Raw genomic sequence first — 21,531 nt, 5'->3', positions numbered from 1 at the left:
AGGCTGCTCCCTCTCCCTCCGCCCCCCCAGCTTGTGCTCACTCTCTCACTCTCTCTCAAATAAATAAATAAAATCTTTAAAAAAAAAAGGAAAAATAAATACAGGGAGACAATATATGTGAAATAAATAAAAGGCACGAAACGCGGGACCCTGAGATAGGAGGCAGCCTCTCTGTGGGCAGCCCGCGAGTCTCCTTGGCCTGCCTGGATCCTGACATTGTCAGCTCCAGCACCTCCTCCACCCTGCCCCCACGTCACCAGGCTCCTGCTCACCCCCGACTCAGGACTCCCTCCTTGGCATGTCTCACACGGCGCGTTTCTCCTGGCCTGGGCGCCTGGGAGGCAGGCTGGCCTGTAGTGGTGTTTGTTGACTGAGTGCGGGAGGAGGAGTAAGGACTGAGGCTCATCCTTGCCCGGGCTGCGTGCCTTCCACTCTCGCCGGGAGAATGTGCAAATTCAGAGTCAGCAAGTCCAGAGGAGGGAGAGGCAGAAGGGCGGTGTCCCCAGCACACTGCGTGCTAACCACGCCGTCAGCTGCGGCTGCTCCTGGGCTCCTGCTTGCAGCTCGGGTTGCCCTACCCCTGAGGCTGGTACCTGGATTGCACCCGTTAGAGGTGTGGACCTGCGGGTTCTGAAGGCAACGAGGGCGGGGTGCAGAGCCAGAGGCACCCACGTCTGCCTGCTTCCAGAGCCCAAGCGCTTGGCCCTCACTTTCCCTGCTGTGTCTTGCTCAAGGAGGAAGTTGAGAGAAGAGAAAACAGCTCCTCTCCAGTGTCCTGACACTTCCTTACCCCCCCCATGCCGGGCCCTCAAATGTCTAGTCTTTAAATCTGATTTCCTTATCATCCAAGATATAGATAGGATGTGACCTTTGGATGCCACATCTCAAAATATGCTTTTCCATGAAAGCAGGAGAGACTACAGTCAGACCCAAGAAAGCACTTCCTGACTATATGATAATACACTGTTCCCAGTAGGTTAGATGTGGGTGAGAGGAAAGCGGGGCCTGGATCCAGTGAGATCTGTGGTCTCGTGGGCCCAGAGTATGATTCTCCAGGAGCTCCTGGCTCTTAGGACCAACCTCGGAAAGAGTGAGGCCAGCCAGGCATCAGGCTTCCTGGGACCCACGTCCCTGTGCTCCCCGGAGCAGCAGGAGCCCAGGAGATCCAGAGGGTACCTGTCGGGGGGAGAGAGGGAGCGTTGGTAAACTTTTATAAGCAACTTTCCAGTGGCCTGAGCTTCCTCTGAGGACGTAGCCTCCTGCTTCTCTGGGCTCTGTCTCCCATGGGTGCAGGGCCCTGGGGAGGGGGCTGTGGGTGATTGGAGCCTGGCAACTTCCAAGCAAACTACGTGCCCCTCAGGGCTCCTTCCCAGGAGGACCTCTGACCCTGGAGCCACACTTTCCAGTCCTTTCCCTCAGGGACTTGTCCCCTCCCCAGGCCGGGGCCCAGGTTGCTGAGCAGAGGCCACCAAAGACCCTGGGGACCAAGAGAAGCTTGGGGAAAGCCCCGAGGTCTGCTGCTCCCAGGGCCCGGTTGCCAGGCCCTCCCACTCCAGAACCAGAGCTGAACTCCCTGAGCTCCTGGAGGGTGGGGGCTCCCCCGGGGCCATGAGCGGCCTGGGTGGAAGATAAATATGGTGGAGTTAAAGCTGGAGAGGGATCTTAACAGGAGCAGCTTACAGGAGCCTCCTGAACATGGCTGGTGGTTTGGATTTCCAAGCGGAAGGAGGCAGCCTGCTCTCCCTGAGGGACGCTGGTGCAAGGAAGCAACGGTTTCCTCCACTTCATCCACCTCGTCTAGGTTGTCACACGACATGGGGGGCATCCCTTCAGCACACACGTCCTGAGCACCAGCCGTGTGCCAGGCCCGTGCCAGATGCGGGGGGACACAGTGCTGAATAAGGGGAGCAAAGTCCCCGACCTCAGCGAACCGATGGCCAGGAAGTGGGCAAATGACAAATAAAATGTCCTCCAAAAGCTATAGGAGCTGTGGTGCCAGTCATCACAGTGGCTTGGCAGAAAGCGATGAGGTGGGGGGTTAGGAAGCCGGGCAACCAGGGACAGCCTCTCTGAGGAGGGGCGCTTCCACAGGTTTGATGGAAGGACGGTGGCCCCACGCAAGTGCAAAGGCCCTGAGGCAGGAACTTCTGGAGACATTCCAGGTGCAGGAAGATGGCCAGAGTGTCTGCATGGTGGTCAGGGGTGAGGTCAGCAGAGCCTGCATCATGCTGGGCCAGGCGGGCCATGGGTACAGGATGACTATTATCCTAATTGTCAGAGAAGCCACTGGAAGGTTTTAGCAGAGGGTTGATGTGACCATCTCGGTATTTGCAGAACATCGTCGTGGAGGCTACAAGGGGAACAGGTTGGAGAAGCAAGTGGGGGAGAACTGTTAAGGTGAAGGATGAACTTGGGGGGGGTCCCTGAAGACCTTGGTGTCCCTTTAGGTGCTTGGGGCAATGCTTTGAGTTTCCACTTCAGTCTTCAAGGCGACAAAAGGGCAAACCTGCCGAGGCATTTGCATCTGGGATTTACCTTGCTTTTTAATTTACCATGTGTGGCTGCTGTAGGGTTAGAGGGGGGCCAAGGCAATCGTTACAAAATAGTTCTGCTTTCCAGAATGGGAGGAGCTAGAGGGATGGGTAACCACCTCTGGCCAGGGAAGGCCAGGCCGATGCTGGCAGCTGGTCAGTGGGCACCACGGATGGCCTCACCCTGGGACAAAGCCCAGTGGAAGGGGCAGAGGAGGCTGATTTCCCCACTGGCCCTCAGGATGAAAAGCAGGCACTTACCTCGAGCTAGTGTGGTGAGGTGGAAGCTTGCTGCTATGATCGTTATTTAACTAGTAATAATCTCTGCGGGATGCTCTTGGGGCAACAGCTTGACCCCTCTTGTCTCTGGACCGTCACCAGAATGACCCAGTCTCTCATTGCCAGTGGGCAAGAAATACCCAGTTGTAAATTCTAAATAGAAAAATCTCAAGTTAGGTCTGGTGAAAGAGAGAGGAATAGCTTAGGGGGTGGCTGGAGAAGGTTGAAAAAGGTGAAACTGTAGGTCAAGGCCCCATTTTTCCAAAGGCTCTGAAAAAATCGGGATAAAGTAACAAAGATGCAGAAAGAGTCCCTTACATGTGCTTAAAATTCTCACTCTGGGCTTCCCCACTCAAGGCTGGATGGTTCTGCCAAGATGGCAACTCCAAGGGAACATGGAAGTGTCAGCGGCCCTGAAAGCTTCTGGTGGGAGAAACCTGAGGGTCAGTAATGACTCAGGGCATCATCAAGGTGAAGAGTGCGGGTGTGGAACCAGGCACCCCGATGTTGGAGTCTGCAGAGCTGCTCAGTCGGAGACACTCAGGGAGACAAGGCCTCAAGTGCAAGTGTTTATTTAGAGGTGATCTCGGGGAGCGCCAGGAGGAGGGCGGAGAATGGGGGGCAGGGAGAGAAGGTCAAAAATGCCATAAAGAGTGGGTTTTTGAGCTCATCCCTCTGGGGAGGTCTGAGATGATTGTACAGAGTGTAGCCGAGGGCGCGGGAGCTGGGATATTGATACGCCGGCTCTCATCATCCCCGATGGAGGGCTGCTGGGAAGGATGTCAGCTCCGCAGCACCCAGGCGGGCCGCGTGCATGGACAGAGTCCTCTTGGGTGACCAGAGAACGACCCCAGGCAGAGCGACGGAGCTGCTGGCTGTTGGAAGGCAGGCCTTGGGGCACTGACGTGACTCGGGCTGGGTTATGGCTGGCGCACCCTTGGCGTCTGCTACAGTGAGTCGCTCAGCCGGAGCCTCTAATGCTTCAGCTGTAAAATTAGAATAAGAACAACCCTGTTTCTACAAACCCAGTGCAGAGCGCTGTGTCCTGGGGTGCTTGTGAGATTTAATGAGAGAGTGCTGTGCGGCGCGGGCTTCCGCGTCAGGCACCCTGCGCACGCTCTGCCTTGGGCTCTTCGTTCCTTGAGGTGACGGATGTTTGCCAAGAGCCTCCAGGGGCCAGGCCCTGGGTCAGCAGGTACAGCTACAACGTGAACCCAGCTGACTGGCTCCTGTCCCCGACCGTGGAGCTCAGAACCTCACAAGGAAGACTGACAAGGAAGGCAGGTGTGACAGGGTCACAGGAGGACAAGGGGGGTGGACATGGGAGCCCCAAAAGAGGCCTCTGTTAAAGCTTAGGAAGGTACCATGTTGGAGACGCCACACCCACCCCAGTGTCTCCCGTGAATCCAACATGGCCAGTTTGTGAGTTTATTTAGGGTGATCTGAGAGTTATCTAGTTGTATTCATAGGAGGAGGTGAGCCTAGGGTCCTCCCGCTCAACTGCCGCCATCTTGCCTTCCTCTCCCCACCATGGCCAGGGCTTTGGACTGAGTGATGTTTTCACTTTGTGTTTAGGGATCAAGTGGTAAGAGCAATACAAGTCTCTCGAAACCCTAGATTTTCCCCTGTGCAAGGTGCAAGGATGAGTTGACATTGTGAGGGAAATGAAGGCCTGAGCGTGCTGCAGGCAGACCAGCCTGTCGCTAGAATAACTTCCCTCTCTTTCCTCCTCTGCCTCCCTCACTAAGAGTTGGTCTCAGACGTGAAATGAGAGGCGGTAGAATTGCAGCTGACATTGTGGGCACCTGCCTGCAGCCCTCAACACCCAATATCGTGGGCCTGCAGGCACAGGGCCTCCGGCGTCCAGCCCCTAACTCCTCTGGCCCCTGGGGCCCACTTGGGCTGAGGTGGTGAGGAGTCAGCACTCCCTGAAAGCAGCTTGTGCTTCTGGGGCATAAACCTGTCATTCTCGCTATTCCCTGGGTCCCCCGCAGGTGCCTCCACCACCACCTGGGTCACCTGCACAATGACACCCCCTCTGAGGCTACCCCCGCTTCCTGCCTCATGTCCCTATTCCCCTGACGTGCTTCTGAGCATGGCCTCCTAAATAATTCACCTGCCCGGGGATCCTCATCTTGGGATTTCCTTGGAGGTGGGGGACCCAAACTAAAAATAACCAGGAGTGGGGACACTAACTTGGCTTTGTCCCCTCAATTCCTTTATTCTCCTCATGCCTTCCCTCTGTCAGCCACCCAAGACCCACGTGAGGCCCCAAATGAGTCATGTTATGCTCAGTGATGCTAGTCGCACCTTTACCCATGCCATGCGCTCTCCCTGGACTGTCTTCCCCCCTTTCTACCCTTGGCAAACTTCATGGATCTGCTTGCTTCCAGAAACCTGGTGGCCTGTCGCTTTCCCCCTACACTTACCTGATAGTTTCCCGATCTCCGTTTGTCACAGATGGATGTAGGATATACTATTACTTTACTTGATATTTTTATTTAAATCAACATTGTAACCGGCTCAGTTTTATTTTTATTGTGGTAAAATATCCACAACCCAAAACTTCCATTTAAACTAGTTTTAAGCGTACTATTTGGTGGCACGAAGTTGTACAACCGTCACCAGTATCCATCTCCCAAGCTGAAACCGTCCCCGTCAAGCAGTAATGCTCCCCTTTGCCCCCCTCAGCCCCCAGTAACCTCTATTCTGCTTTTGTCTAGAAACTTCTCTATTCTAGGGCCTCATGTACATGGCATCATACGATATTTGTTCTTCTGTGTCTGACTTACTTCACTCAGCGCAGTGTTTGCAAGGGACATCCGTAGTGTAGCATGTGGCAGAGTTTTTTATGACTGGCTAATATTCCATTGTATGTATCTGCCATATTTGTTTATCCATTCTTCTGTCGATGGATGTTTGGGTTGCCTTACTTTTTAACAATTTTTTATTTTTTTAATTTACTTTCTTCAGATTTTATTTATTCATTTGAGAGAAAGGGGGGTGGGCACGAGCAGGGGGAGGGGCTGAGGTTGAAGCAAACTCCCCGCTGAGCAGGGAACCCTATGTGCGGCTCGATCCCTGGACTCTGGGATCATGACCTGAGCTGAAGGCAGATGCTTAACTGACTGAGCCACCCAGACACCCCTGGGTTCACTTACTTTTTAAACTCAGCCTTGTCCAAAGCAGTATTATCCATGAAAGCAAGAGTCAGATGGTAAATTTTGTTTTGAATACCCAGGAAAATAAATCTATAACCAACCAAGCAAGAAAATAAAAGTGTGTCCAGGACCTCCTGGAGGGATCCCGCCTGCCATCAGGGTTTCACCTGCCCCTCTGGGCAACTGCCGCATTTACAGGACAAAAGCAAGCTCCCTCTGTGGCTGAGTCTCCAGGCTTTGCCAGAGCCTGGTGCCTTGTTCAAAATGCTTTGCTCATTGCTTTAGGCCTGAGGCTCAGTGGCTCCTTTGGCCGGAAAAATCCAGAGCTATGTTTTCTCGGCAACCTAACATGCCCAGGAACTCACATCCGCACCAGCCTGTGCTGGAGCTTGGGGTTCTGCTTGTGTGCCTGGCCCCCCATACCCTTCCACGTCCCCTCACCCTTACCAGTCAGTGCTCCCCAGTCGGACTCCAGCAGCCAGTCCCCGCAGGCTTTCTCTGGGCACGGGAGTCCACTTTGCCACCCACAAAGCAGACTGAAGTGCCAGAGAATCAATGGCCCTGGAAACAGCCCTCACCCATGCTCAAGGTCCCTCGGCCAGGGCCCTCGTGGTATGTGTCCACCCAGGCTGCACAGCAGGACTGAGCCCCAGCCGCCCTCAGGGCTAACACGCTTGATAACACACCCTTTCGGGGCTGCTGTCCCCTCCCTGTCTACTCCCCTCTCTCCCAGGGGTACTTCCTGAGACCCCCCCGCCCAAGGAAACAGCTTACACTGAAACCCTCCTCTCGGCCTGTGCGGCTGGGGGTACATGCGTCCTGAAAAAGAGTACATTGCAGATGCGTCCCCAGGCCGAAGAAACACGGTTTTTTCTTTCTGATCGCTTGCAATACAGAGATTGGGGTGGAGTTGGGGGAGGACCAGAAGTGGGTTCGCTTTCCGGCGGTCTGTTTTCTGCAGGGGTTACCCCAACTGGATAGAGCTTCTGGAAGAAGTGGAAACATTGTAATTAACATATGAAATCCTTACTTCTGATGTTATTAAATTTGTTACGCTTATACAGCGCAGAGCATATTGAAAAGGCAAATTAAAATGTTATGTATTAATAAGCTTGGATTAAATTGGGTTTTGAGAACCCAGGGAGGCGGAGTTAGTCCCACACGGACGCTGTGTAAGGGTGTTCAAGGAGCCTTTTCCTCCCCGGGAAGCTCCTGCCTCTGAAATTACTTGAGAAGACACAGGATCTTAAGGGCAGCCTCCCGGGTCTGAATGTACGGCTTTGTGAGCATGTTTCTGTCGATTGTATGTTTAGAGGTGGGTTTCTCCACACTTCAGTCTCCTGACAGGAGCGTGGAGAAAGAAAGGGGAAATTAAGAAAGCTCTTGAAAAGAATGGGGAAAAAAACCCACTCCCCTCTCAGGCTGAACCACAGACTGGAGAGTTCTCCCTCTCTCCCACGAGCTCTGGTGGCTGGTGTCCCAAGCCTGGGGGACCTGAGTGAACCAGCTTGGTCCAGGAGAGAATTGTGTTGTCCCCGGCCCTTGGAAGGATGTCATGGTGAGAGCCTCAGTCAGAGGGACTCAGGACAGAAGCCAGGAAGCTGCTTTCTCACAGCAAGGTCACCCAGGACACTCTGGCCAGGCCCAGCGACTTCTTTACAATCCTCGTCCCATCCCTCATGGCCTTGAATAGCTCTCTGTCTCTCTCCCTTGATCTTGCCTCCATGTCCTATGGCTTCTCCTGGGGACACCCCCACCCCGCCTCCAGTGCCAGTTCTCCCCTAACCTAGCCCTTGGCTCCTTCCACTCTGCACACTCTTCTGGGTGACCTTCTGCATTCTTGAAGCTTCTTCTTCACCTCCTCCCCTGCCGATGATTCCAGACCTCTGTCCTCTCTTTAGATCCTTCCCACCAAACTATATGCCCAGGGAACATGGGCCTCCTCCACCAGGGCCCCCAAGCTCAGCATCCTCCAGTGGAAACCACCCTCTTCCCCCATGATGCCTTCTCTACCTCGCGTCTCATTTACCCTAATATCCAAGCTGGGGTCCGGGGAACCTGTTGGGAGCCTCCACTGCCATGCAACAAATCACCCTCAAACTTAATAGCAGTAACAGTAAACATTTGTCATCTCCCACGTAGTCTGTGGGTCAGGACTCCGAGCCGCTGAACCGGTTGGTTCTGGATCAAAATCTCTCACAAGGGTGCTGTCAAGATGTTGGCCAGGGTTGTATTTGCCTACAGATTTGATGAGTGAGATGACTCACTCACTCGACTGCTGACAGGACTTCCTTCCTCTCTATGTGGATCTCCAGAAGCCTGCTTGAGTGTCCTCATGGCATGGCCACTGGCTTTCCCCAGAGCCAGTGATCCATGAGAAAGAGAGAGAGAGAGAGAGCAAGGAGAGAGCTTTTATGACCTAGACATACATCATTATTTTTACCATATTTGATTCATTAGAAGCAAGTCACTAAGGACGGCCCACACGTGAGGGGAGGGAATTAGCTTCGCCATTGGGAGGGAGGGGTGTCAAAGGGTTACAGACGCACTTGGAAACCATGGCAGATGCTTCCCTGCTACATCTGTCTTTTCTACATCTGACCAGCTTCAAATCCAGCTTCAAATGTTAAACAGTGAGTGTGAATTTTTAAAAATTACAGTTTTATGGGTTCACTGCAAACAATTTGGCAAGCCCCGAAAAGTAAAGAAAGTAGGGACAAACACCTCTCGTTCTATGTCCTAAATAATTGCTATTTACAGTTTGGCTTTTCTATCCAGGCTTTTTTCTGTGTACAGTCGTGTTGGGGCGGGGGTGGCAGGAGTGGTGTTACTGGGGACCCACGGACCCGGTGAGGGCCAGAGAAGTGGGAGAGGGGCCGCCTGGAACGGTGACCTTAACTTGAGGCATGGAGCCACTACCAGGACCACAGAAAGGCAAAGAGGGAGCCAGAGAGCTAAATACTCTGGCCTCTCTCTTCTCCCACCTTCTGATCTCCTCCAGGGGCCCCCCATGGCTGAGACACAGGGAGTCGGAGGGAAGGGGAGCCCTGGTGATGCGGTCTGGAGTAGTGAGAACAGGATTCAGGGGGAGAATGGCGAAGAGTATATGTAGAGGGGGGCAAATGGGGAGTCAATAGTGCAGTGGGTAAATACATCTTAAATACATTCTGTTTTTATGTGAGTCTACATTCTTTCTTGTTTTAAACTAAACTTATAATTACATATGGCAAGAATGTTCCAAGGTGGCCAAATAGTCTTCAAAATCATGATATTTAATGGCAGCGGAACATCCCAAGGACTGGCACTTACCGGCCTCCCCTGCGCCCAGGCCTCTTCTCCCCGTCATGGCCCTCGATATTCCAGCCCTTGCACCCGTTCACTGGTCAGTGTCCCCCCCTGTGGCTTCACCTCCTCCAATCCATTCTCTACCCGTCTCTGATGGGATTGTTCTGTGACCCGGAACTGCTCATGTTATTTGCCTGCTTAAGACCCCTCCCTGGCTCCGCACTGTTCTCGGGACGAACCCCAGACTCTCCCATGTGTCTGCCAAGGGCCTTGCAGCTCCAGCCCCTGGCCAGGGGCACCCCAGGATCCAGCCACCCGGGTCTCGGCTGGGGGGAGGCAGTGCAGTGTAGCGGTTAGGTCCTGGGTTCAATCTCAGCTCTGACTTTGCTCAGGTTTTATCGGCTGGGATACAAGCGTAGTGAGGGACTCCGGTCCATTCCTTGGGTGAGGGGGACTGAGTTAATATATGAAGAGAGGTTAGAATGGTCTTTGGAGTTTCATAAGCACTCAATAACTCTGTAAGGTGTTCCCCCCTCTAATTGTGATTATTCCCTGAACACACTGAGCAGTTCTCAGACATGACCTTCAGGGTCCCTGGCCCCATCTCTTGAATGCAGGTGGGCTTAAGACCGCTTCAACCAATAGAATGCAGTGGGAATGATGCTTTATGAATTCATTTTTTTCTTTCTTTAAGATTTTATTCATTTATTTATTCTGAGAGAGAGAAGGAGAGAGCGGGAGTGGGGGAGGAGCAGAGGGAGAGGGAGAAGCAGACTCGTGCTAAGCTAGGAGTCCAATATGGGGCTCAATCCCAGGACCTGGAGATCATGACTTGAGCCAAAAGCAAGAGTCAATGCTTAACTCACTGAGCCACCAAGGCGCCCGATGCTTTGTGACTTCCGAGGCCAAGTGACAGAAGGGAGTTCGGCTTCTATCTTTTCCACTGGAATACTCCTAACTAGAGCCCTGAGCTTCCGGTCCAACCACGCTGATGCTGCCATGATGTGAGGAAGCCCGAGCTACACAGACAGGTCCCATGCAGGCCTTCTGGCCCACCGACCTAGTCCTTGTGTCCTCCTGGTCTGGGGACAGGCATGGGAGGGAGACTTCAGATGATTTCAGCCCTCGGTCTGGAGTTGCTCCAGCTGCAAGTTTTCCAGCTGAGGCCCCAGACATCGAGGAGCAGAGACAAGCTGTCTGCACTCTGCCCTATCCAAGTTCCCCACCTGCAGAGTCTGTGAACATGATAGAATGGTTGGTTAAAGCTGCTAAGTTTTGGAGTGATTTGTTTCACAGCAGTAGATAACTGATACACACGCGATCATCTCCTCCTCCTCCTCCCATTTCTTTTCCCCTTCCCCTCCTCCCCTTCCTCCTCCTCTCCTTGGTAAACTCCTGCACATTCTTCAAAGCCCTGTAAAAATGTCTCCTTTTCCTGCGTGAAGTCTTCTCTGATTCCTCTCTGCCCTCACAGAATCCCGTGTGTGCCTCCAATGGCCTTTTCCTCGCTGTGTAGATCTGTTTCCTCATCCCTCTCTCCCCTTGGACCAGGCATCCTGGAGGGCAGGCCTGGGGTTCCCCTTTCTCCCCCCAGCATCTGGTCAGGGCTGCACAAGGTAGTAGGTTACATGTGCTGAATGATGATGCATGAAGGAGGCCAGAGCAGTTGCTCTGCAGGAGCTGGCCTGCATGACAGAACTATCTGGAAAATACTGACATAGTTTCCACCTCCCGGCACTAGATGGATGATAGTACAGCGAAGAAAAATCCTGACTTGGTCAATCCCTGTAAAATCCCTCGAGCCTCTTCACAAAGGCTCAGCCGCAGGCCCCGCCCCAGGTCAGCGGAGCCACACTCTGTCCAGGCGGGGCCCAGATAGGCGTTGGTGCTTTAAAAATACCTGCCAGGGGCTCCTCGGGGGCAGTCAGAGTGGAGAAACACTGCTGTTTAACCATGACAACAACACCGACGATGACGCTGGCCAGCACTTTTTGAATGTTCACTACGTGCCAGGTGTCAGCCTACGGTTTTTCATGAATTAACTCATTTAATCTACACCACTGCCCAATGAAGAGAAACTACAGTCACCTAGCACTTTTTAATGGCTTTATCGCGGTATAATTGAATACTACAGTAAACTCTGCCTTTTAAAGGATAGAATTTGACGTCTTTACACACACACCCGCACACCCACACACACATATCAACACACATCAACACGATCAAGACAGGAACATGTCTGTCACCCTCAGAAGTTTCCTTGGGCCCCTTGGGATCCCTCCTCCCCACCCACCGTCCTGGCTGCTTCTGTCCCTGAGTAACTGCTGATCTGCTTTCTGTTATCATAAATTCATCTGCATTTTCTAGAATGTTATAGAACCCAAATCATGCAGTGTGTACTTTTCTGGTCTGATTTCGTCCACGCATAATAATTTTGGGACCCCTCCACCTTGCTGCATGGGTCAATAGTCTACTCCTTTTCGCTGTTGAGAAGTATTCCATTGCATGGAGGTATGGCATTGTCCCCCATTTAATTTCATTCTATTTTATTATTTTTTTAAAGATTTATTTATTTACTTTAGAGAGAGAGTGCATGTGCTCGAGTGAGGGGAGGAGCAGAGGGAGAGGGAGAGCATCTCGAGCAGACCCCGTGCTGAGGGCAGAGCCCGACCTGGGGCTCAATCCCACCACCGAGAGATCATGATCTGAGCTGAAATCACGAGTCGGATATTCAATCAACTGAGCCACACAGGTGCCCCTTATTTTTATTTTTTAAATATTTATTTATTCAAGTAATCTCTGCCCCCAATGTGGGGCTCAAACTCATGACCCCAAGATCAAAAATCACATCTTCTTCTGACTGAGCCAGCCAGGCGCCTTTGTCCCCCATTTTAAAAATGAGGAGACTCGGGTTCACAAAAGGGCTATGCCCAAGGTCACATGGCTGGTAAGTGGTGAACTTGAACCGAGGTGGTTGCATTCAGGGCCAACTCACCTGTGCCCCCTCTCTCGTGGGGCCACGATGCCCTTCCTTGTGGTAGGCAGAATAAGGCCCCCAGTGTCTAGGTCCAGGCCCTGGAATCTGTGAATATGGCATGTATGATGACAAGGGGACTTAAGGTTGCAGACGCAATTAAAGTTGCTATCAGCTAACTTTAAGATAAAAAGATTTTCAGGGTGCCTGGGTGGCACAGTCAGTGGGGTGTCTGACTTTTGGTTGCGGCCCAGGTGGTGGTCTCAGGGTCGTGAGATCAGGCCCTTCATCAAGTTCCACGCTGAGCGTGGAGCCTGCCTGAGACTTTTCCCCTCTCCCTCCACCCCTTCTCAAATAAATAAGTATATCTTAAAAAAAATAAAAAGATAAAGTGATTTTCTTTGGTTATCCTGGCGCATCCAGTGCAATCACAAGGGTCCTGTCAAGTGAAAGACGGAAAGACAGAAGAGGAGTTAGGAGTCAGATATTGAAGATGCCCTGCTCCTGGATTTGAACATAGAAGAAGGGGCCATGAGCCAAGAAGCGTGTGTGGCTTTCACAGGCTGGAAAAGACAAGGAAATGGATTCTCCCCTAGAGCCTCCAGAAAGAACGCAGTCCTGTCAACACCTTGATTTTACCCCAGTGAGACCCATTTCAGGCTTTTGACCCCCAGGTCTGTAAGGTAATGCTTTTGTGTTGTTAAGTGACTACGTTTGTGTGGATTTGTTACAGAAGCCATGAGAAACTAATACAGTGACCTTGACTAAGTCCTTCAGGAGGAATGTCTGTGCTCTGGGAAGACAGCAGAAGCTTCCGCTCATCCAGGAGCAGCTGGGGCAGACCGGGCCTATCAGAGGATGTGGACGCCTGGGCAGAGTGTTTTTACCCCGAGACCCCTGCCCCAAGTTCAGCCCTGGTTCTGGTTGAAAGATTCCCAAGGACACAGGAGGTGGGAGGTCTCAGAGCTCAGAGATATCTGGGTAGAATAAATCATTCCCTAGTTCTTTTGGAGCCTCTGGTGAACGCAAGAGGCAGGCATTCTCCACTCATGATCCAGACAGACACAGGCCCTAGCTGCAGAAGCAGCGGAGAGTGTGGGCATGCTCGCCAGTGTCAGCCATGCAGTGGGTGCTCGGAAGGCCGAGAAGTTCGAAGCTCTTGGAGAAGGAGGGGCTCGTGAGAGCCCGGGGGAGCTGGCAGGAGACGAGAGCACACTTAGCACTCCAGCATCCTAGGCAGAGGGCAGCAAGAAGGCCAGGCTGTGCAGAAGGAGGCCGGGGTCAGCATCAGGTCAGGTCTGGACTTTCTTAACAGCCTTTAAGTTGGGGACGGATCTGATCCAATGACGTATGGGAAGGTCCCTCTGGCTGTTTTGTGGGGAACGAGACAGACCACCCAGGAGGCAAACTGTAGTTGTTCAGGTGACAGTGATGGTGGTGGCAACGAGCTGGAGAGGAGGGGGCATCTTTGGGAGAAGAAAGGGCAGCTGACAGCAGTGGGAAATCCCCTCTCCCCTGGATGAGCCCAGGCCCAGCTGTGGTGGTGGCTCCAGGATTTGACCTCCTGAAGGCATTAAGGCCACATCTGGGGCTGTGGTCAGCACACATTCCAGGACTGGCCAAACCCAGCCAAGTGCAAGGCCGAAATAAAACATGTTGAAAAGCCCTGAGTCCCTGAGTGAGTTTAAGGGATCCCTTTATTGTCATGTTTCTTTTTTTTTTTTTTTTTAAAGATTTTATTTATTTATTTGACAGAGACAGAGACAGCCAGTGAGAGAGGGAACACAAGCAGGGGGAGTGGGAGAGGAAGAAGCAGGCTCATTGCAGAGGAGCCTGATGTGGGGCTCGATCCCAGAACGCCGGGATCACGCCCTGAGCTGAAGGCAGACGCGCTTAACCGCTGTGCCACCCAGGCGCCCCTATTGTCATGTTTCTTGGCAGGCAGAATTCCCAAGGAGGTCTGAGAAGGTCTTCCTGAGGAACAGCAAGAGCTGGAGGAAGCTTCCTGATCCCACGAGCATGTTCTCGGTCCACGATCCGGCTGGGCAAGAGGGAAGATGGCAACAAGCTGTCCAGGTGGCCACGGGGGCCCACGTGCCCTTTCTGGCCTTGGGGACAAGTTCTTCATGGAGGCAAGGTTTGGGGAGACTGGCCCCACAGTACTGGGGCACCAACTCCCATGTGGGGGGCTGAGTGGGTGAAGCTGGGAGAAGGAGCCCTCCTCCCCTGTGGGCCCCACCCTCAGGGAGTAGCCCTGACGTGGTGTCCAGGTCCCAAGCCTGAGCTGGTCTCTTTCTCCTGACCAGGGCTCTGGGTCCTGGTCCTTGTCTGCCCCTGCCCTGGTTACCAGCAACCACATCTCCCACTGTGATGGGCTCAGTGAGGTCCCCTCAAGTTCGGTATTCGGAGTCCTAAGCCCCCAGTAACTCTGAATGTGATTGCATTTAGAGACAGTGTCTCAAAGAGGCGACTGAGTTAAAGCGAGGTCATTGGGCCCTAATCCAATGTGTCTGGTCTCCTCGCAGGAAGAGGAGATCTGGACCCAGACACGAGCAGATGTAAGACGAGGTGAACCTACACGGAGGGGGTGTCAGCTCTGACCCAAGAACAGAGGCCTCAGAAGAAACCAGCCTCGCAGACACCCTGATTGCAGACTTCCAGCCTGCAGATTGGTGAGAAACCCTGTTTCTAATGTCTAAGCCATCCGTCTATGGCAGCCCTAGCCAATCCACACACCTCCCATCAGCCCTACCAGCTGTGGACATGGGCTGTGAGCTTCCTGCGTGCCAGGCTTGGAGCCGGGCCCGCTCCGTGTGTCACTTCACTCCTCACTGACCCCGGAAGGTAAAGATCGGGGACCTTGTCGGGTCAGCCTGGCTCTGCTAGTGTGATCTCAGCTAAAGCGTTCTGCCTCTCTGGGCCTTACTTCCTCAACTGCCCACGAGCCCCAGAATAGTAAGTGCACCCTAGACTGGTTTTAAGGAATGATTTAAAACGTATGAAAGGATGGGGCGCCTGGGTGGCATAGCGGTTAAGCATGTCTGCCTTCGGCTCAGGGCGTGATCCTGGCGTTATGGGATCGAGCCCCACCTCAGGCTCCTCTGCTATGAGCCTGCTTCTTCCTCTCCCACTCCCCCTGCTTGTGTTCCCTCTCTCGCTGGCTGTCTCTATCTCTGTCAAATAAATAAATAAAATCTTTAAAAAATAAAAAAATAAAAAAATAAAACGTATGAAAGGGGGCACCTGGGTGGTGCAGTCCATTGAAACTCCAACTCTTGGTTTCAGCTCAGTCACGAGCTCAGGGTCGTGGGATCGAGCCCCATGTTGGGCTCTGCACTCAGGGCAGAGTCTGCTTGAGAATCTCTCTCCCCTTCTCCTTCTGCCCCCCTCACCCCCCACCCGCTCATGCTGTCTCTCTCTCAAATAAATACATCTTAAAAAAATAATAAAATAAATAAAATGTGTGAAGGGTTTAGAGCATTTCCTGGAACACAGTTGGTGTTCACTAAGGCGGCTATGACCCTTCTCATTTTCCAGATATGAAAATGGACACTCGAGGTTCACAGCAGTGAGCAACGTGTCCAAGGACACACGCTGGGAAGCGGCGAAAGAGCGAGGAGGACCCTGCTCTTCCGACGGCCTCCAGTCCCATCCTCTGGCTCCGCGTTCCAGGCAGCCCCCGAAGGAGATGAGATGGTGCCCAGGGTCCTGGGAAGAGATGAGAACCTTGGACTCTGAGTGGTCTGGTATTGTGGGCATATCTCAGGGTACCAGCACCCCCAAAGGCTGCCACAGCCTCGCTGCTTCCATGTTAACAGCCATGCTATTCCCTGAGCTCAGAGGCCTGCACGGCAAGGAGGGAGTTCTCGGGGTTCTGTGGCCCTCACTGGACAGACCTGTATCAGAAACTTAATAGGTCTCCTTGATTTGCCTCTTTACCCGGTAAGGGGTGCAGCCCACATTTCCTGTACCTTCTGCAGGCTCCCATCATAGTCTCCACTCTGAGCCTGGCTCAGAGGTAAGAAGAGCCAGCAAATCTGGCTTAGAGGCCACACTATCAGCCCTGTAGCCCAAGGGCCCTCCAGGTGGGGACATGGTTCCCTGGACCACAGACTGACACAGGTCTCTGTGCGCCCTTTGACTCTTCACACCCGCATCGCCCTCAGGTATCCTGAGCTGCTGTGGCCTTTTTTTTTTTTCCCCTGAAAAGAGAGCTGGGGACCAAAAAAAGGTTCAGCAGCTCCCAGGCTGACTTGCAAAGATAGAAGGTACCACTCCCAGCTGCCCATCCACAGATCTCTTTAATCTGGCCTGTACTGGGCAGGGGGTGGGGTGGGGTGTGTGTCTGAATCTCCTTGCCCCCCATCCCAGGATATGTGCCAGAACCATCTTCTTTGGCCGGGGCATCTGGGACAGCCTCCTCACCAGGCTTCTGCCTTCTCTGCACTCTGCGTGAGCTCTCTGTCCTGAGTCGGTCCCCAGCCCCCGAAATCTTTGTGTATCTGACTCTCTGTGGGCCCTGCAGGCCTTGGCACATCTTCTCAGTCTGAGAGACTCTCCCATCTCCCTGACCTGTTCCCCACACCCAGCCCATGGCAGACATACCAACAGATCTTGGCCCTCCTTCCTGCTGGGCCCACCTGGAGACCCCAGGCCCCAGGCAGCAGGACCACTTGGTCACAGATGGCACGTAGATGAAACCCATCTGCCACCCCTGAACAAGTTCAAGTCCCCAGGTGTCTCCCAGCTTCCACCTTCTGCTTGCTAAGACAGTTCCAGACTCAGTTTGCCCATCTGAAGGATGAGAGAGGAGACCCCTACCTACGCCTTCATTCTAAGGAGCGAAGAGCGTGAATCAGACTGTCTTCACTTGGGCATCTGTGTCCTCGGGGTCTGCCCCCGCTCCCACCCCAGCACATTTCCTTCTACCTATGGATTTCCACTGTGACCCTTAACAGCTCTCAACAGGTAGCTAAACGCAGTTCATGATGTACCCACCTGTAATTGGAGGGATATTGAAATTATCTGCGCAGACGCTGACTCATTCGCTGGAGCCTCCCGGCTCTCTGAGCTACACATCCTGTAAGATGCTGGAGCAGGAGATGCGAGCTGGGAGACCTGGTTTCTTCCCAGTCTCCGTTCTGTGCCTTGAACCTAACCTGTGGGTATCTGGACAAGCCCCTGGCCGCTCTGATGCCAGGTTCCCCATCTGCACACTGAGCAAGGTCAGAAAGGGACCATCAGCTGGTGCACTGGAGCGGGTGGGGCCCTGAACGGGCGGCTCATGCCAGTTCTACACAGCTCCGTGCTGTCCCTGTGCTCCAGCCAACTGTCACTCCTGTCTTGTGCAAATCCATCCTGCATCGTCTAACTCTCCAACTATTGACGAAGATGTCAGAAATCTAGATTTTAGTGTGAAATTTCCTGATTTTTACCCCCTGGCAGTGAATTCAAAATCATATAAAACAGTGTGGGGGCCAAAGAAAACATGCCAGTGTGTGCCAGACTGGGCCCGGGACCCCTGCTTGTTCATTTTGGCCTGGAAAATCTCGATCTGACATTTAGTGCTATGGCTCTCATCCCAGCTACACACTAGAATCACTTGGGGATTAGAAGAAGCTGACCTCCCAGATTGAAGGTCTGAGCGTGAGGCATCTGGGTGAACATGAGACACCTGGGGTAAGGCTGCATCTTGGCTGTGTCATGGACCGGCAGGGAAGTCACATCACTGGGTCTTGTCTTTGAGATTGGAGCGGCGGAGTGTGTAGGCAGGGCAGGGAGGATTCATTCACATGAAGGTACAGGCACATATATGTTATTCAGTGAATGAAGGGTGAAAAAGGAATTGGTAGCTGCTTTTGACTTGGTGGGCTTGAATCTTGCCTTGGAAAAACAATGCCATTTGCTTGCAAGACTGAGTCAATGGAAAGGTGCCCGGGGTTGGGGGGTTGGGAGACATGGGGCTCAGCTCCACCTCTGTTTGGCCCACTGTGGAGTTTGGGACGAGCTCAGTGTCACCTACGTTAACAGTGTCTTGGCCAAGGCGCTCTTTTCATTGTGAATGCCAAAAATTCACCCCAAACCTATCTAGGGGTGGGGCATGGACTTCATTCAAAGCTTCTGGTGTACCCAGCACCCACAACGGCCCATGGAATCCTCAGTAGCCTTAGACGGTAGGTAGGATTGGCCCATTTGATGATAACAACGGAGGGTCAAGTAGTGTGACTCCCTCAGGGAGACAGGGGAGGAGGAGCACAGCTGGTTTTGGACCCCAGGACACAAGCATCTCTGACTCCCAAGATTTGGGAGGTGGATGCCTTCAGGGGCTGGGCAGGTAGGGCAAGCAGAGAGAGGGGGGCTAGGTTTGTGGTCAAGGGGAGAGAGCGAAGACTGTCCTTCGCCAAACCCTCATCAGCTCTTCGGGGCTCTTTTTCAACCAGGCCTTGGCTTTTGGACATCTCTGTTGGTCTGAAGGGCCCAGACTGCAGCCAAAGGAACTCACATTAAAAATAACACTAATAATAAGAAAAACTGAACACAAGTCGGCTGGCCAATGAGGGTCCACGGGCCCCTAGTTCTCGAGCCCTTGCAGCTCCTGAACCTGCGTCTTCTCCTTTCGTCTCTCCGACAGACCGCAAGGAGAGCAAAAGGAATCCGAGGGCCTGCGGAGTCCCGCCCAGGGCTCCGAAGCCGGCGCAGTGCCCCGCTCCCCGCGTCCCCAGCCTCCGCCCTGGGGACCGAGAACACGTCTCTCGGCTCCGGCTGGTAACGACCCTGGGCAGTCGTCCCCGCCCCAGGCCGGGCAGGCCGCACCCTGACCTCTCCCTTCCTCCNGCCCCGCTCGCTCAGCTCGGGGTTTCGCGCCTCTTCCCCCCCCCACCCCCGCTGCGGCGGCTTCCTCCTCCTCCCACCTCCTGTGGCTCTGGAATTCCTGGTGGAGCCTACACCCCCGGCCGGCTCTGCCCCCGGGTGTGCAAAAAAAAGCCCACGGAGCGTGCCGCCCTGGGTGTGCAGGACAGGGCGCGGTGTGCGCCGAAATGAATGTGACTCTCGGGCGGTCGTGGCCGTGCCTAGACCTGTCTGGGGTGTTTTAACGTGCACACGTGTGTGTTTCTGCATCCAACTGTGTTTATACACCGGTGTATAATTTTTTGTGCACACACACTCAGTGACGCTTGGGGAAACTTTTCTGAAAATCCTGGGCTGGCAGTTTAAATATAAAAAGGCTTTGTTTAATGCCAGAAGCATTTCCCCTACGCTCTGGGAGTCATAGAACACTCACCTGCTTCCCTCCTCCTCGCTTAAAGACCTGGAGGCAGAGGCTTTGGGGTGGGGGGGCTTCCCTGCAGTGAGGAAAAGGTTCTTCTTGGGGGCCACGCCGCCCTCCCACCCCTCCGTGTCCCTCGCCCCTAGAGGCTTTCTGCTGCCACCCCCCACCACCAGCTCCCCAGTCTGTCTCTTCCCTGGGGCTGTTTAAACTCTGAATCTTACCCCTTCGAATATCTGGGAGTGTTATGAGGATGGCTGTGGAATTTCAGCTGCAATGTGGCCAGCAAGTGGGGCCCGCGGAGGAGAGATGTGGTTGGAGGGTGGGGGGGGTGGCAGAGAAACTGAGAGCTAGAGGAGCCAAGTGAAGTCCCTGGAGGTGAGGACACCCCACCCACGTGGCGATGTTAACACCTGTCCGCCAGCGTTCCTTTATGGTACATTCTGTGGCCAGCCCTATCTAGCACATAGTAGGTACTAACCGAAGACAAGTTACTAGTGTGCGGGCTTTGTGCGGGAGGAGAGAGACTCTGGTGAGGAAGAGCACGCACTTTGGATTCTGGATTCAAATCCTGACCCCACAATTGTGTAACTTATACCTCTCTGTGTGCCTCTTTCCTTCTCTGGAAAGTGGAGCCAGTGGTAGTGGGGAGCTGCCCAGGGTTATTAGGAGGATGAAAGGAACTAATTCAGGTAAGCACTAGAATGGTCCTGACACGTATTCGTAGCTTTGTAAGTTTCACTGTTTATTATCTAGAACAGGGGTTGGCACCACTTGTTTTGATACGGCCCTCCCTCCAGCCAAGAATGGTGTATACATTTTAAAAAATGGTTGGGGGAGGGAAGCAAAAGAAGGCTACTATTTAAGGATGCACGAAAATTGTACGGAATTCAAGTTTCAGTGTCCATAAATAAAGTTTTATTGGAATACAGCCCCAGCCATCGTTTACATGGTGTCTATGGCTGCTTTCACACTTCGAGGGCAGAGGTAAGTAGTTGTCATGATGTCAGCTCCGCCAAGTGCAAGAAGTTCTGCCTGTTTGATCATTCGTGTATCTCCAGTGCCTGGAACAGCACCTGGAACATATCAGAGGCCCACTAAGTTCTATGAATGAGTTTGGCCCCAGGTAACGCTGGGGCTGAGGCTCTGATATTCCTGAGCTTGGAATGGGGGTCCATAATGATTTAGGTAGCTGTTTCTTTGGAGATCAGAAGGGGGATCTGTCCACCCCCCACCCCAAAGAGGGAAACAACTGCTGCCTACTTCAGCCTTCCCTTAGGTAAGACATTCATTCCCATTGTTCAAGTCGACTCCTTTCTATCAAACCACATGAGCAAGCCCCAGGGAGAGGCAATTTGGGGTCATCACTGGGAGGTCCCCATCCCTTTCCTCCCACTCTGACCCATTCACAGCAGGAAGGAGTTTGAGGACAACTTCCTGAGGAGAAGAACTTGACCTTCCTGGGCCAGGTGCTCCATGGCAAAGGGGTTGTGGGTGGACCTTCCTTTCCTGGAGGAAAGAGGAGAGAAGAGGAAGGGGAGGCCCAAGGCTTGCTGGGAGCACTTACGGTGAGAGTCCTCTCAGCTTTGCCCCGGGGGCCCTTCAAAGATCCTGGTGAGAGATTCCTGTGACAGTTGGCTGGGAGAAATAAACAGATCATCCCAGTGTGGGAACATTCTTGGGTCCTCCTGTTGGGGGGCAGACCAACCTGCCCAGGTGACAGGGTCTGAGGGCTACAGACCCCAAGCTCCCAGGGCAGGCAGGCGCACTGAGGCTCCTTTCTTTATTCAGTGTTTGCTGAAGTCCTGCTGTGTGCTAGGCACTGGGGCTGTTGCCAGGAGTAAGATCTGACCCCTCCCTCCCGGGTGGAACCCAGGACATTCTGGACCGTAAATAATTATGGTGCACTGAGATAAGTGCATAGTCAAAGGACCCCCCCCCCCAAATGGGCTGAGCATACAACCAGACATTTTACAGAAGAGGAAACCCAAACAGCCAAAAACACATTAAAAGAAACTCAATCTGACTCCTGGT

The 21,531-nt window shown here is 53.3% G+C and overlaps 1 protein-coding gene across 18 annotated transcripts in view; it reads left to right on the top strand.

Moving 5' to 3' along the window:
- Positions 1–19,063, top strand: part of LOC105235387 (nuclear receptor coactivator 5-like) — a 136,317-nt gene extending 117,254 nt beyond the window's left edge. For 12 of the 18 annotated variants that reach the window (XM_034639597.1, XM_034639603.1, XM_034639596.1 and 9 more), the window contains one exon: positions 3,168–3,390. In XM_034639597.1, the coding sequence (XP_034495488.1) occupies positions 3,168–3,388 (221 nt within the window). In that variant the 3' untranslated portion in view covers positions 3,389–3,390. The other 6 variants (XR_004619262.1, XR_004619265.1, XR_004619264.1 and 3 more) reach the window with 6 other exon arrangements.
- The last annotated feature ends 2,468 nt before the right edge of the window (positions 19,064–21,531 follow it).

Source organism: Ailuropoda melanoleuca, chromosome 12 (genome assembly GCF_002007445.2).
Source record: "Ailuropoda melanoleuca isolate Jingjing chromosome 12, ASM200744v2, whole genome shotgun sequence".
NCBI classification, from domain to species: Eukaryota; Metazoa; Chordata; class Mammalia; order Carnivora; family Ursidae; genus Ailuropoda; species Ailuropoda melanoleuca.
The sequence above is the reverse complement of the archived record's forward strand: the minus strand, read 5'-3'. Positions and strand labels throughout refer to the sequence as shown.